Source organism: Rhipicephalus microplus, chromosome 10 (genome assembly GCF_043290135.1).
Source record: "Rhipicephalus microplus isolate Deutch F79 chromosome 10, USDA_Rmic, whole genome shotgun sequence".
Taxonomy (NCBI): domain Eukaryota; kingdom Metazoa; phylum Arthropoda; class Arachnida; order Ixodida; family Ixodidae; genus Rhipicephalus; species Rhipicephalus microplus.
In genome coordinates this window covers 67390129-67404878 of record NC_134709.1, presented here as the reverse complement: position 1 = coordinate 67404878, position 14750 = coordinate 67390129, and the positions used below count along the sequence as shown (strand labels likewise).

Here is a 14750-nt window from a genome sequence, read left to right as displayed (position 1 = left end):
GCGTTGCGACAGTTAGTAATCTACCGGAGCAAAGCTTCTTCGAGCTGGGGATGAGCTGCGGTTCGCAACCGCTTTCTAGAGGCATGAAACTTCTCGCTTTCGAAGGCTTGTCAAATCTGTTGTTAATTTTTCACGTACGTTTCCAACGTGCTCCGCTTCACGTTGTACTTGGTCATAACCTGATGTCACGATTCGTCGTTCTTCAGTGCTTCCAAAATTTCCACTTTAGTCGCCAAGTTCTTCGCGTTGTAGTTATGCCGCTTTTTCGGCGTTGCCATCACTGTAGCGCACGATGGTGGTGGCATGCAAGTACGGTCACAATGGAAGAAAAAGAGAATTCCGCAAGAAGAGATGGTTCCGACATGACAACTCAAGGGAAAATGGCGTCGCAGGCGCTGAGTGGAGAAGAAAGAAGACGCCGACGTTCGGTGACGCTGCGATCGCCCCCACTAGTTGATGATGATGGTGATGCCACTCAGGTTTCGGTTTCACTCCAGTGGTGCCAGCGCTGCTTTATCACAATTTTGTGTAGCAGCAGCCGTCAGCATTTGTCCGAATTAAGCGGTGCGGAGCCGAATTCTGACGAAATAACGAAGGTTTGGTCCCATAGATTAACATGCACTTTGGCCGGGACCAATAGAGCCGTCCGAATTATCCAAATTTCTGATTTAACGGTTGTCAAATTAACGAGCTTTTACTGTATTAGACATTGTGGGTGCACAATGCGGCATCTCATACGGTGCAATTGCGCTTTGCATAGGTCAGAGATAGCGAGCGTGCGGAGTGTTTCATGATGCAGTGCGAGCACAATTTTGGCTGCCACGCACTTTGTTTTTGTGCCGCTGTGTTTGCGTGGCGCTATCAGCAAAGAAATTTCTCCTGCATTCGACAGATGGCGCTTTGCCGTACAAGGCATGACTTTCGAATTTTAATTTACGTCATCTGCACTTGCACTGCTCGCAACTGTTTAGCATGATTGCGTAACTATCATTGGCTTTCATTGCGTTGTTATTTTGTCATACAATGGCTTGATTTAACATTGTTTTGATCATTAACGGCACTGGTTATCATCCCGTAATAAAATGAACAGATACATTAAAAAAAGTTTTTTTCCTTTTCTCAAGGATCAAGGTAGGGGGTGGGTTGATTATGCAAGGGGTTTATTACGCGAGTAAATACGCTATTGTCACACACACAAAAATAATGATAAGAGTAACGTCTGGAGGCCTATAAAAGAAAGCTAGTTCTTGAAACACAATTGAAAGAAAGGCTATTGTTAAAACATAACAAACATACTTAAATTTAGGCATAAGTCACATTGAATAAATGGGATGAAGATTACACTACTGTACAGTAGGTGTGTTGTTAGTGGTCAGCTTGAACGACGAATAGATCTAGATTAAGCCTCCAGACACATTTGGATTTGTTGCTAGTATGCTTGTGCTATCCACGTCATAGTACACATTATATCCTAACATATTTTGGCCTATGTCTCATCATATGAAAAATGGAGGAAAAATTGCAATAATTGGTTGCATTTGCAAATTTCTGCGCTGCCATTTGCCGAGCAATGGTGCTAATAGGCCCTCGGTTATTGCTGCAGATCATAAATTGTGGTCGCAAAACTTGGCACGATATGCAAAGCCTGTGCTGGCATGCTCCTCAGCTGATGGGGAAGCATGTTTGAGTAAAAATTGTAGTTTTCGCAAAATCTGAATTGATCTGTCGGAAAGGAAGAAAGCTTTTTAGCTCAGCATGTCTGTTGCGTCATTCACTGCTCCAACGATGCACCGAAAGTGAGTGGGAATCATTAGAAATTATCATTGCTTACCATCAAGCTGCCAGCACTGCATATTTTTTTCTTTTTTTGCCTTATGGAGGCTTATGTAACTTGTGGATAGTCTTGCTGGTGTTGCATTGTTTTGCTGCTGCAAAGCGACCGGAAACGTTTCTCTCGTGTTGCTCGATAGCAAAGGTGTGATGGCTTGCATCTCTTTTCAATTGCCTGTTAACTAGGTCCTGATTCAAGGATGGCCGTTGACGCCCGACAACTGTGCCCTGTTCTTGAGCAAGGTGTCGGCTGGACTGAGTGAGATCTGCATTGTCCTAGCGGAAGCGACAGCAGGCGTTGCGGAACTCCATGACCACCTTAGAGTTAGTGTCGTCACTTTCGTGGAAAAATTAAGATATTTGTGTTTGGGAAGAGATGTAGGTCTTTCATGTAGCAGTAATTGGGTGTTTAGAGTGTCATCTGAAACATTAGAAAATACACTCAAACATCATTATAACGTAATGAGATATAACAAAATAATGGATATAACAAAGTAAATGAAATTCCCCTTCGAAAGCTCCATTGAGAACTATGCATTTTAAATCTCATTGTAACGAAGTAAAATTGACCAGTAAATAAATATATTGAACTAAATTAGTCTATCAAATGGTCTATAAAAAAAACAACTGTAGTGTGTTAGGTGTATCGTTTTCTGCGGAGTTTGATGCTCGTTCGGCGCGGCTCTTTCATAACTATCGCACCGACCTTACAGCCACGCTACGCGCGTTGAGAGAGCCGTCCTCCTCTTACAGCCAGCGGAGAAGATTGAGGAAGCGCTCAGCGGGTCACATGACCGAGAAGCGGCACTGCGGTGCACAGCGGTTTCCCTCTCTGTGCCTTACGGCAACGACTGCGTCTCCACTGCTACCCTCTGCACCGAGAAAGGATGCCTCTCCGCGACAGCTTTTTTTTTTCCCTCTCTGTCTGCGCGCAGCCTTAAAAGGAGAAGGGTTTCTACGTGCAGAGACGGAAAAAGCAGAAGCGTGGCACAGGCGCGTCGCAGATCGGCATTTAAGAGAGAGCAAACAATCCGCCACAGTTTTTTCTTTTCTTCCTTTCCTCCTTTGCGCGCAGCGTGGAGAGGTGTTGCCGCGTGATCTGGCATGGTGCAGAGAGCATTTTCGGAGCGAGTTATGTTCGAATTAACTTTCGCATGTGCTTGCGCTTTCGAAATACAGGGCGTTTTCGTTCATTGGAATACACATAGCTTTGACGGGACCTCAGCGTGAGTTTGAATTGACCGGAAGTTTGAATTAAGCGTGTTAGAAACAACGAGGTTCAGCTGTGTGTATTTTCCGTCGCACACGTGGTCGCGTAATGGTACATCAGGCCGCGAGGCGGTTTCCTTCTTTGCATGCTTATAGGTGTGCACCCATCTGAGCATACATTGGCACAAACTGTTATAATTGATATAACAAAATAATGGATACAACAAAATAATTGTGGTTCTCCTTCAACTTCGTTATAACGAGGTTTGAGTGTATACTGTACTGTACACATGTATTGAAACATGACATCATTAGTGGTATAACCACTACTACAAATTATTTCTTGCAATAACTGCAGCATGGCACTGCAAATCTTGTCACTAAATATATTGGTGGCTCCGGCATAAGGGTTCCAGTCAAAATTATGCTGATATGACACGAACACTCAAGGGCTGTAATGAAACTAAGAGGGTTACTTAGCCCTAAATGTTCACGTTTCTATTTGTGAGTAATGTTCAATAAAATCTCATTAACTTACTGCATTACATTACATTACAGATTACTGCATTAGCTGGTTGTTATTTATGAGCAAAACTCGCTAGCCAAGCCCCCATTATGCTTGAAATTTATTCTGTAGCTGCAGTTTGTCTTGCGTCTAATAAGTGCTTGCAACTGTGCTTGAAGTACATTCCCGTCTAAAAAACCGCCTCGGTTGCACACTGTGTACCTTACCATGAAATAGGGATTAAAAAGGTTCGTCTTAATCACTGCTTTCTTTCACACAGTATGTCTACTGGGGAATAAAGCTAATGCGTATCAAAAAAGACAGTGGCTCATATGCCATACTGCTCATATGCCATACTGAGCTGAAATGTGGACGCTATTAAGACAGTCCTAAGCGTTTGCAGCATTCTTTGGCTGTAATTAGCAGCTGAATGCTTACTGAATGTTTTCTTTGAAAGTGGACAGTAGTGAATGTCTTATTTCTTCTCGCACGAGAAGGTAGGGCACTGAAGCCTCACTATCTGCGCTGTGTCATTGGTGGAACAGCTCCAGTCCGAGAAGCTGACCGGTGGCCTGTTTGAAGAAAGTGATGAGCAGGCATGCACCACACCGCTGGTCAACATGGTGTCTTCGGACGTGAGCACGCTGAGCATGCTCCGGTATGGCATGCTGGCCCTGCAGCTACTGCCGGAAAACAGCAGTGCGGGTGAGGCTCTCATTTGTTCTGAAATGAATGAGTGTGAACCCATAGAGGAGGGGCAGGAGGGATGGTTGTCCTATCCAGTCATATAAGGGGAGGCATCAAGTCTGCCCCGTTTTTTTACTTGGTAGAACCCGTCCCATTATTGTTTAAAGAGCAGCATAGGCATGCCCACGAGGTGACTGGGAGGGTGGCCGCCCCTTTTAACCACCTAAAAGGAGGGGTGTAATGTTTGCCACATAGTGTTTATAGCTGTGCACGGACCAAGTTTCTGAGCCCGGCCGAAGCCCGATAACTGCATCGAAGGCCCACCTGATGCAGTTATTCCGGCACAGTGCTTCACGGGCTTGATATGGGTTTTGCACCTGGCCCAGCTCGCCAATAAAAAAAAGCAAAGTACCCTGAGCCTGGCCCGGGCCCGAGAAGAGAAGACGTTTGTCTGCTCAGGCCGTGGGCTGGGCAGTGCTCTGTCTTTCGGGCTGCCCGGAGCTGTGCACACCTCTAATTATGATTTAAAGGGACTTACAAGCAATGTTTATGTTTCCTATTTTATTTTCAGTGCAACAGAAAGCTTACCAGTCAGGGAGTCTAATCACGGAATGGCAAAGCGGAAAGCACTATGAGTCATTTGTAATCAGAATTTTTCCATCCGCAGTGAATATGAAGTCGTGTACTCACATGCTGCAAACAGTGAGTGCGAGAGTGGTTGGAGTTCGAACAGGTTTACTGTGCTTGCGTGCACTTCACGGCCGAGTGCTGCGGCTCGACTTGGTCTACTGGCGGCCGTGATGGCAGCGCTGCTTCTCACCGTGCAACTCCTTTTAAGTCGCAGGCACCACAGAATTGAGTGGGGCTGGATATTAATGTACGTGCTGTAATTTCGAGGACTAGGGTGCATGACCTGTTATGAATGAGTGAACTTCTATTGAAAACTTCTATTGAAAGCTTCTGTGGTAACTCGTCCGTTTGTGCAGGCATCGTGGTGATCACAGACGGCGTGATCAGTGTGCCCAACAGCCAGCAGCTGGAACTGCTTCTCGGCAGCCTCCGCGGGGGCACGGTGGCCTGCTCCTTTTTGCACCTGGGTGGTGGCTACCACGCCCAAAGCAGCCTCGGATATGTGCCTTACGACGACCTGATGCGCTTCATCGCGCGAGCCACCTTTGGTGCCTACCTCAACACTTCTTGCCTGGCTGGACCGGTCAGTTTGGTCCTGCTTTTGTGCCACCGATCATTTTATTTATTTTATTTATTTAAGACATACTGCAAGCCCATTGAAGGGCCCAAGCAGGAGGGGCATCACGACAAAAACAAAATTTAGGCACAATACACATGATACACTGATTAAAATAGTTTGAACAAATACAGGAATGCATCAAAGTTACAAAAATCCGCAATACACGTGGTACACTGTTAGAAATATATTGTACACATACACAAGAGTACATCGAAGTTGCAAAACAAAGCAATCAGAATTCCAAATGTTTAAAAGAGTGAATATTGGTCACAGCCGATTCAGTTAGTTTATTCCAATCTGTAATAGTACGCGGAAAAAAGGAAAACTTAAAAATATTAGTTCGAGCGCTGTACGGAGTCAGAGATTCGAGGTGTCTATGCCGTGTTTGTAGGGAAGTGAGTGGCTGAAGGAATTCCTCGGGTTTAAGTGAAAGTTTGTTATTTTTAAGCAAGAATAGAAATTTTAACCTTTGAATTTGACGGCGTGATTGAAGTGTTGGAATGCCATGCTCTTCCATTAATCTTGTCGGCGAGTCACTGGGACGATAGCTTGAAAAAATGAATCGAACGGATTTACGCTGCGTCATTTCAAGAGCATTAATATTACTTTTTGTGTGAGGATCCCAGACAGTGCAGGCGTATTCCAGTCGCGGTCTAATTATGGATGTATAGGCGAGTAGCTTAACGTTTGTTGGGGCCTTTCTAAGCTTATGTCTAAGGAAGCAAGGTTTTCGGAATGAAGCTGCACATGTGTTTGTTACGTGTTTGTTCCAGCTCAAGTTATTTGTTATAGTGACGCCAAGATATTTATATTCTGATACTTGTTCTAACGGTTGTGACGGAAGATTGTAAGGGAAGGACAGCTTATTCTTTTTGTTAGTTATGTTCATAAAAACGGATTTTTTGGCATTGAGCTTCATTCCCCATTTTTCGCACCACGCCTGAACATAATTAAGGTTTGTGTTTAGCATTTGTTGGTCTTCAGGGCATGTTATTTTGTTGTATAGAATACAGTCATCGGCAAATAATTTAATTTTCACGGGATCACTAATAAGGGATACAAGATCGTTAATATAAATTAGAAGTAATAACGGGCCTAATACGTTGCCTTGTGGAACACCCGGAAGAACAGGAAGCCGAGTAGAGGAATGATCATCGATGCAAACATATTGGAAGCGGTTCGACAAGTAGGAAGAGATCCAATTGGTTACAAAAGCAGGAAGACCTATCACTTTTAACTTGTGCATTAAGTGAACATGGGAAACTAAATGAAAGGCTTTTTGGAAGTCTAGAAAATTAACATCAACTTGACCAGTTTTACCAGGAACGCTAGCAAAGTCATGAACAATAGAAGTGAGTTGCGTGACCGTGGAAAATCCTTTTCTGAAGTCGTGTTGACAGTCAGATAATAAGTTGTTTCTGTGTAGAAAATTTATAATGTAGTCGGCTATAATGTGTTCTAGAAGTTTACAAGAAGAAGAAGTCAGAGAGATTGGACGGTAATTAGTAAACAGCGTCTCGTCGCCTTTTTTAAATACTGGAACTATGCGGGCTAATTTCTAATCCTCAGGTACAACACCAGACAAAAGAGATGCTCGAAAAATGATTACTAAAAATTGGGATATGATTTCAGCATAGCGGCGCAGAAAAATATTCGGAATGCCATCAGGACCGGTTGACGCTTTCGTTTTGAGGTTCAACAAAATGGAAAATACGCCAGGCTGTAAGACAATATCAGCTTCGCTTGCGGAAGATAATACGGAGCAAGGCATTGCATCATCAGATTTAAGAAAAAAGCTATGAAAATACTTATTGAAGTTTTCAGCAATGCTATGCTTATCAGTGATGGCGATACCCTCATGTAGCATTGGTTGAATTGTTTTTTTCTTTTTACGCAGGAAAGTCCAAAATTTATGCGGAGCGGAGCGAATAAAGTCTGGCAGGGTCTGTTCAAAATAACGTCGCCTTGCGCACACCACGGCATCTTTGAGGTTAGACTGCGCAACACCAATAATACTCGGACAGGCAGCTTTACGCTTCAAACGCTTGACTTTTCTTTTCCCGTGCAAAACATCGCGCGTGATCCAGGGATTGTTTTTACGAGTTTTCCTAACTTTGTTTGGTATAAAGTTATTGAGGCAATAAGTACATATTTCCTTAAACCTCGTCCATAAGTCAGCAGTATCGGAGCCATTAAAATCACTCAGACAAATTTCGAAATAGTCAAGCACACTTTCATCCCTGGCACACGAGAAATCTTTTACAACAGTTTTTTTCGCACGAGGCGTTTCATACTTCGCGTTCACAGGAAAAGAAAACACAACCATATCGTGGTCTGATGGCCACATTCTACAGACACTCTAAAAGTTTCAATTGATTGACTGACGAACACAAGATCAAGAATAGACGCAGAAGCACCCTGAATACGTGTAGGTTGTTTTCAGGGTTCTCCCCAGAAAATTTTGAGAGGTGGACGGCAAGGGGGGGGGATGAGGAGGGGGAGGAGGAGGTCGTGTCATATGAGCGTTAACCGAATAATGACAACAGAGGGTCAAGCAGGGGGAGGGAGGGTGGGTCCTATTAGCATGAACCGAATAATGACAGTGCAACAGCAGATGTGCAGATGTTCAAGCAGAATTACAAAATACAAGGGACTTTATTTCTTATTTCTGCCTTCCCAGACATGTTACACCTTCAGCCTCCGATTCTTGCTCTTCGCCCACTTTTCAACAACCTCTTCATATGGATAGGTGTCAACATCAGGTCCTTCGCATGCAATGCGAATAAGGCAGTCCAGCGACATTTCTTTCAGGCGGTTTCTTAGCTGCGTCTTAATTAGCTTAAGAGCAGAAAAGTCTCGCTCACAGTCTACAGTGTGCGGTGGCAGTACAAGATATGACCCTGCTAAACAAGCCATGATAGGAAACAGTTCTTTCATATCATGTGCCACAAAAAGCAAGAAGTCTGCAGCTGTCAGCTTTTGTACACGGTCGCACTCAAGCACGAAGTTGGCAAAAGCAATCCACTCTGCAAGCATATCCTCAGTATATGGCTTGCCAAGAGTGGGGCAAAGCCTCTGCAGCGCACTGACAACTTCAATGCCGTTGCCACTAACCATTTGTTTGTAGCTGCTACGGTCAAACACAGTAGAATAGCTGGCCAATATAGGGTGGTCCTGAAACCTGTCCTGGATATTTTCCAGCAGCTTCTTGACAAATGCTCTTTTGGTGTTATGGAGTCATTGTTCAGATTCCTCTGTAATGGTTACCTCTATGTCATGGCTGACACAAAAATCCTTGACCTTTGTTTGGATGTTGCTTTGCGTTTCCAAGGTATTTATGCATGATTTTATAAGTCATTGTATAAGGTCCACAAGCAGCGATGATGTTTGAAGAGTTCTGGAAAGCCTGTCAATTGCTGGGAGAAGGTCACACATCATCAGTAGAGTCCCAACAAACTTTGCATTCGTCACGAACTTGAGCAGTCCCGCTGCCCTGATGTCACTGCGTTGTTCTGCCTCCCTAGAGAAACTGATGATGATGGCCGAGAGATTATTGCGGATGGCTGTGCATGACCCGCCAACACTCGGCCACCGTGTGGCAGATGGCTCGATGATTTTCCCTCCACGTTGCTCCGACTCCAAAATGTTCTGCACAGCGCTCAGCCCAGCTGTTCGAACTGAACTGGATGCATAGAAGTTGTACAGTTGCTGCAAAAGTTCTTTAAATTTACTGATGTATGGAATTGATTTGGCGGCCTGCAATGCTGCTAGGTTGAGCTTGTGTGCCGCACAATGAACCCCTACAGCCTGAAAGCTGTGGGGAGCTGTTAGAGCTTTTTGCTTGTCAATCAATAACTTCACAGCCCCCCCTTTCTTTCCTGTCATAACAGGTGCGCCGTCAGTTCCAATTCCGCGAAGGGCACCAAAGAGCAGACCCTTCTTATTCATAAAATCTTCAACGGCACAAGCAATGTTGGTGGCATTGAGGGCTAATGCTCTTTCGTCACCTTGGTGTGGTTCGTGGTTGCCCAGTACATCAATCATAGTCAGGAATTTTACTCTTAATTCCCCACTGAAAATGTACCTGCAGTGGATGACCAGCTGCTCCACAGTTGCGCAGACGGTAGTTTCGTCGAACATGAGAGCATAGTGCTCACTCTGACGAAGTTCGCAAAGGATTTTATCTTCAATGACATCCGACAGGCACGTGACCATCTCCTGAATTGATCTCTGGCTACAGTACGTAGCATTCTTTCCGGCTGCTATTTGTGCTTTCACATCAAGGCCAAGCAGAGACAGCAGACCGAGAAGCGGCTCGAAGTTCGTTGTGTGTGGTATCCGGTGTTTGCACAAGTAATACATGGACGCAAATGCTTGCCTCATGGCGTTGCGGGAGACCGGGCACTGAACTTTTTCAAGCGGCGACACGGCCACCTTGCTGTTTGCCTCAAGCGTGACGGCGTTGCGGTGCGAATGGCACGCATCATGTTTACGAACACTGTCTAGCCGTATCCTTTTGCATGGTTGTTCATTCCATACGGGCTTCTCTAAAGGCCTCTTGTTGTATTTTATGCACAGCTTGCAAAACATCCCACCTTTGATGTTGTCATAAAAAAGCCATGGATGGTCACGTATCCAAGATGCGTTGAAGACTGCTGCCTGCTTGCCGACTTCGCAAGCATTTGTCTCATCACACGTTGCTTCAACGCTTGGGGTTGAACTGCCACCATCATGCGCACTGGATTGCAGTCCCTGCGACACAGGCGATGTCAGGGGCTCAACAGCGTCCATGTCGGGTGCTTCCGGCTGCGTAGTTTGTTCTTGCGGATCACTACTGGTCACTTCTTCGGTAGCTTTTCGAGAAAAAAACGACAGCAGAGACGGCTGCGCCGCCTTTTTTCTCGCAGCCATCTCCCGCGCACTGAACCGACTGAACCTCTGACTGAACGAACAACGAACGACTACGAATTCCACGAGGCTTTTGTTCGCGTAGTCAGAGAATATCTACCACTGGCGTAGCGCACGTGCGCCCGCCTCGTTTGCTTGGATTGGATTGGATTTACGGGGTTATGAAGATGGGACGTTCAGTGGCGCCACACCACGAATGTTTTAAAAAATGTACATATACGCCGAGCGTGTAGGCGCTGTCTTTACTAGTGATGCTGCGCAAATAGGAAAATGCAGCTTCTTGAGAAAGCAATAAAATAAACTTGAGGAAGCAGCGACAACGTTGCGAATAGAGGCCCTCAACAACGATGAGAGCGCACGCGCGAGCTGTACGCTCGGTATCGGCGAGCCGAATGCCGAAGCTGTATGGAGGCGCAGCCAAGCCAACGCCATGCCGGCCAAGCCAAGGCATGAAAGGGGAAATGGCACCCGTATCACCGTGCGCTCTCAACTCCTGTTCTTTTGCGATGAGCGCATTTTTTGACATTAACTTTTCTCTCCAGCCGCTGACGGGTCCGTTCATTGAACATTTCCTTCCCGGCCTGCTTTTTCGGTTCGCGCTTGCGGGAGCCGGCGTGCCGGCGTCTCGCACTTGTAGGTTCCAGTTTTCCCCGAGTACAGCAAGCTTGAACCCCGAGAAATGGGCAGTGGTACACGGCTGACTGGAGAGGTGGACGGTCGGCCGGAGAGGTGGACGGCAAAACCACCGCCGACCACCGTGGGGAGAACCCTGGTTGTTTTACTACTTGGGGCAAATTGTGGGTTAGCATTATATCAAGCAAATGTGAGGAGCTTGTGCAATGAACAGGGGACGGGAAGGACGGTTCCAATCAATTTCCGGTAGATTGAAATCGCCCACAAGGAATATATTTTCTTGTTTGAACATTAACATGTGGTTGCTGAGATCACTTAAGAACTGAGGTGGTGAGTCAGGAGGGCGATAAACCGCGAATAACAAAAATGATCTGCCAAAACAAGATAGTTTTATTGCAATGCTTTCATGATTGTCGATTTGACTGAGGATATGGGCATCAATGTGTCCTTTGACCAAGACAGCGACGCCTCCCCCCCTTGACGGCCTATCTCGTCGGAAAACGCGATACGATGGGGGGAAAACGTCTTCATCCGAAATTTCACCTCGCAGCCAGGTTTCCGTAATAATTACCACATGTGGGTTATTAGCCAGGGTGATAGCCTCAAGCTGTTCAGATTTATTTGCAATACTTCGCGCATTTAAATTCAACAACCGAAACTCTTTCTCTTCAGGCGGTTTTCGTCAAGGGGCCACTAATCCACTCTGAAAATTGGCTAGCTTTACTCTGCAGTTCTTTTTGTCGTCCCAAATGTACGTTTCTTTATCAACCCGCAGCCGGTCATTTGAAAGATGAACTTTCTTTCCCTGCAATTTTTCATTCCTAGCACTTACCCACAATAATTTGCGCTTCCTGAGTGTTTGTTTAGAGTAGTCCCTTTGGACTGATATTTGCGTTCCTTTCAGCTTATGAACGTTTTTTAGGATGAGTTCTTTCTCATTAAAATCTTGGAAGTAAATTATAATCGGGCGATCCTTGCCAGGCTTGCCTAACCTGTGAATCCGGCCGACAGATTTGCATGGGACACCAAGTTTGCCAGAAAAAACTTTCGGGAGAACTTTATCTTTCAAATCATTTTCAGTTTCAGTCGGGTCATCCTGTACGCCAAAAACTAATAAATTGGATCGTCTACTTCGGTCTTCCAAGTCGGTGATCTTTGCCTCAAGAGAAACTATAGTTTGTTCTAAAGTGTCAATTCGAGCAGTTCGCTGTTCCAATTCAGCAAACCTCGCGTTTAGGCTGGTAATAAGCATTTGCATGTTATCTTGCTGAGTCCTCAGAGCAGCTATATCTTCAGAGATTTTGTTTTGACCGGCCAAGAGTTGCTTAAGTTGATCCTCTATAACTGGCCCAGGGTTCGTCTCGACATCCCCGCACAAAGGTAGCTTGCATACACAATATACATGATGTAAAAGTGTGAGACACTGGTGCGAGCACGGCAAGACCAAAAGACATCGGTAATCACTCTTAGTGCTACTGGAGTAGGCACCAACCTGGGAAAAGCAGAAGAGCGGCTTGTTAAGCCACATGCCTGCTGATGGTCCGCCGTGCCTAGTAGATTATTTATTATCATCTTTTAAAAATTCTCTGATGTCGAGGTTATCTTGCCGTTAAACTGCATTCATCGGCAGTTATCTTGCCGATTAAGTGGTCACCTTGCCATTCCTGATTTTGGCAGTGATGGTAGAAAGTGAAAACACCCGTGTTTAGTAAACAAGGGTTCATTTTAACCTTTTTAGAGTCAAGAATTATTGTTTTTTTCGTTAGACCCAGTCTTTGAAGGTAAATTTGTATTGCTGATTTAATTTCTTCAAACGAATCTTCCCCAGAGAAAAAAATTGTCATAATTTTTTAGGCTGACCGTAAAGTGATTAAAAAATTGTGTTGTACACCTGTTTCACTCATGAGTAACAGTCAGATAAACTCTTAAAAAAAAAAAGCTTATACGACTGTTAAAAACTGATGTGTTGCAATAAACAGTTCACAGTTATAAAAAAAAAAATGCACTAAGGTGTGTCAAATGGAAACACGCAAGGAGAAAAGTCACCTCTGATCGGATCAGCTGCGTCTTGCCGAACAGGCTTTTGAGATGTCACTCACTCATCAACATCTCAGTCATGACTCGTAGATGAATCCTTGTATGGCAGGCTGACATTTACTGAATCAAGTTCCGATTTGTCAGTCGAGCTTACTCGCGGAGGAAAGAACAGCGTGCTCTTCTAAAGTGCTAGCGAACTGCCCGGGTAAGTACACTACAGAAAACTGTATGGTTGTGAGCATGCCCGGAAAGTAAAAACAAGGGTGATATATAATAATCCTTCGTTTTATCACCAATGAAACAGGCGCAATTTATGCGAGTTCCCAAAACAGGCAACGCAGCCTCAGATGCATCATTTCTGCCAGTCAGCGCCTGCACAGAAACAGGCGTAACGGTGAGCTTCATCAACTTACACGTCCCGGACAGCTCCATACAGCGCCCGCATTTGTTTTCCGCATGCCTGGCAGCCTGCGGGCAGCCCGGGACCATCCGAACAATTTCTTTCGGGCAGCTGACAGCGTGGGGCGCATGCCAGTGCAGCCATCTTAAGTTATACTCGGAAATTTTTGACGTGCTCTTGCTCTCTGTTTGCTTTTCTGTCCACTTCTCGCATGTTTCTGGATTTCGCATTGTTTGCGCACCCAGTTTTTGTCATCGGTGTGCTGAGCCATGTCGTGGATGTGCGTATTCTCGAAGGTCGGGCAAACGCACGTTATACTCGCTAGGAGAAACAGCGGTGGACAACAGCTCTTTTTTTCTCTCTCTCTCTCCGCTCGCACCCTTGAAAAGAGAAGGGTCTCTACGTGCGGAGACGGAAAACAGAAAAGCGTGGCACAGGCCCGTCACAGACCGGCATTTGAGAGAGAGCAAACAATCCGCCACCGTCTTTTCTTTCTTTTTCTTCTTTTCCTTCTTTGCGTGCAGCGTTGAGAGGGGCCCCCGCGGGATTGGGCATGGTGCTGAGAGCATTTTCGAAGCGCGGCTCCCCATTAACTTCGTTATAACGAGGTTTGAGTGTATGTGTTCATAATGAATATTTGGATATAACCAAGTATTGTCGTGGCAGGTGGGACTTTGTTCTAATGAGGTTTGAGGTGTATGGGATTGACCCTGAAAGGGTATAGGAACACCAGGGGGTTGGCATTAATCAATCGTAGGTGCTCGCTATGTGTGCCTTATAAGCATATCATGGTTTTGGCTTATAAAGCCCCAGAATTCGAATTCTTTAGCTGTAAACAAGGTCACCTGCTTGTTCGCTGGCCCTGTTGTGAATGCTGCATTTTGGTATATACAGTCGAACACGGTTATATCGAACCCACATATATCGAATTTTCTAGTATATCGAACTCATAAGTTATCTTCTTGAAATTCTTTTGTAAAAGTATAGAAATTCGCTCATTTATATAGAACAGTATTTTTACCCGCCTTTGAATATATCGAATGCCGTGAGAGCAGGAAGGTGCACTTCAACACTCGCCACACCCTGCGATCTTCGCGGCTCCGCGCGCGGGTTGGAGAGCACGCTTCAACACTCGCACTTCGGCGACCATCGTGAGGCACCACGCTTCCGTCAAAACCCTAAACACTCAAAAAAGTGTAAGGGCAAGAGGGCTCGGACTGCACAATCTCTGACTTGTGGAACGGCTTTTTCTTTTTTTTGTTTCTCTCCGTCGTTCCTGTTCTCCGTACCCC

At 45.3% G+C, this 14750-nt stretch overlaps 1 protein-coding gene across 4 annotated transcripts in view; it reads left to right on the top strand.

Moving 5' to 3' along the window:
* The window catches only part of LOC119180943 (KICSTOR complex protein SZT2-like), a 290449-nt gene that overhangs the window by 12678 nt on the left and 263021 nt on the right, over window positions 1–14750 (top strand). For all 4 annotated transcript variants that reach the window (XM_075875777.1, XM_075875778.1, XM_075875776.1 and 1 more), the window contains exons 6-8: window positions 2017–2154; window positions 4090–4249; window positions 5218–5444. In XM_075875777.1, coding sequence (XP_075731892.1) covers window positions 2017–2154; window positions 4090–4249; window positions 5218–5444 — 525 coding nt within the window. The remainder of the gene's footprint in view (window positions 1–2016; window positions 2155–4089; window positions 4250–5217; window positions 5445–14750) is intronic.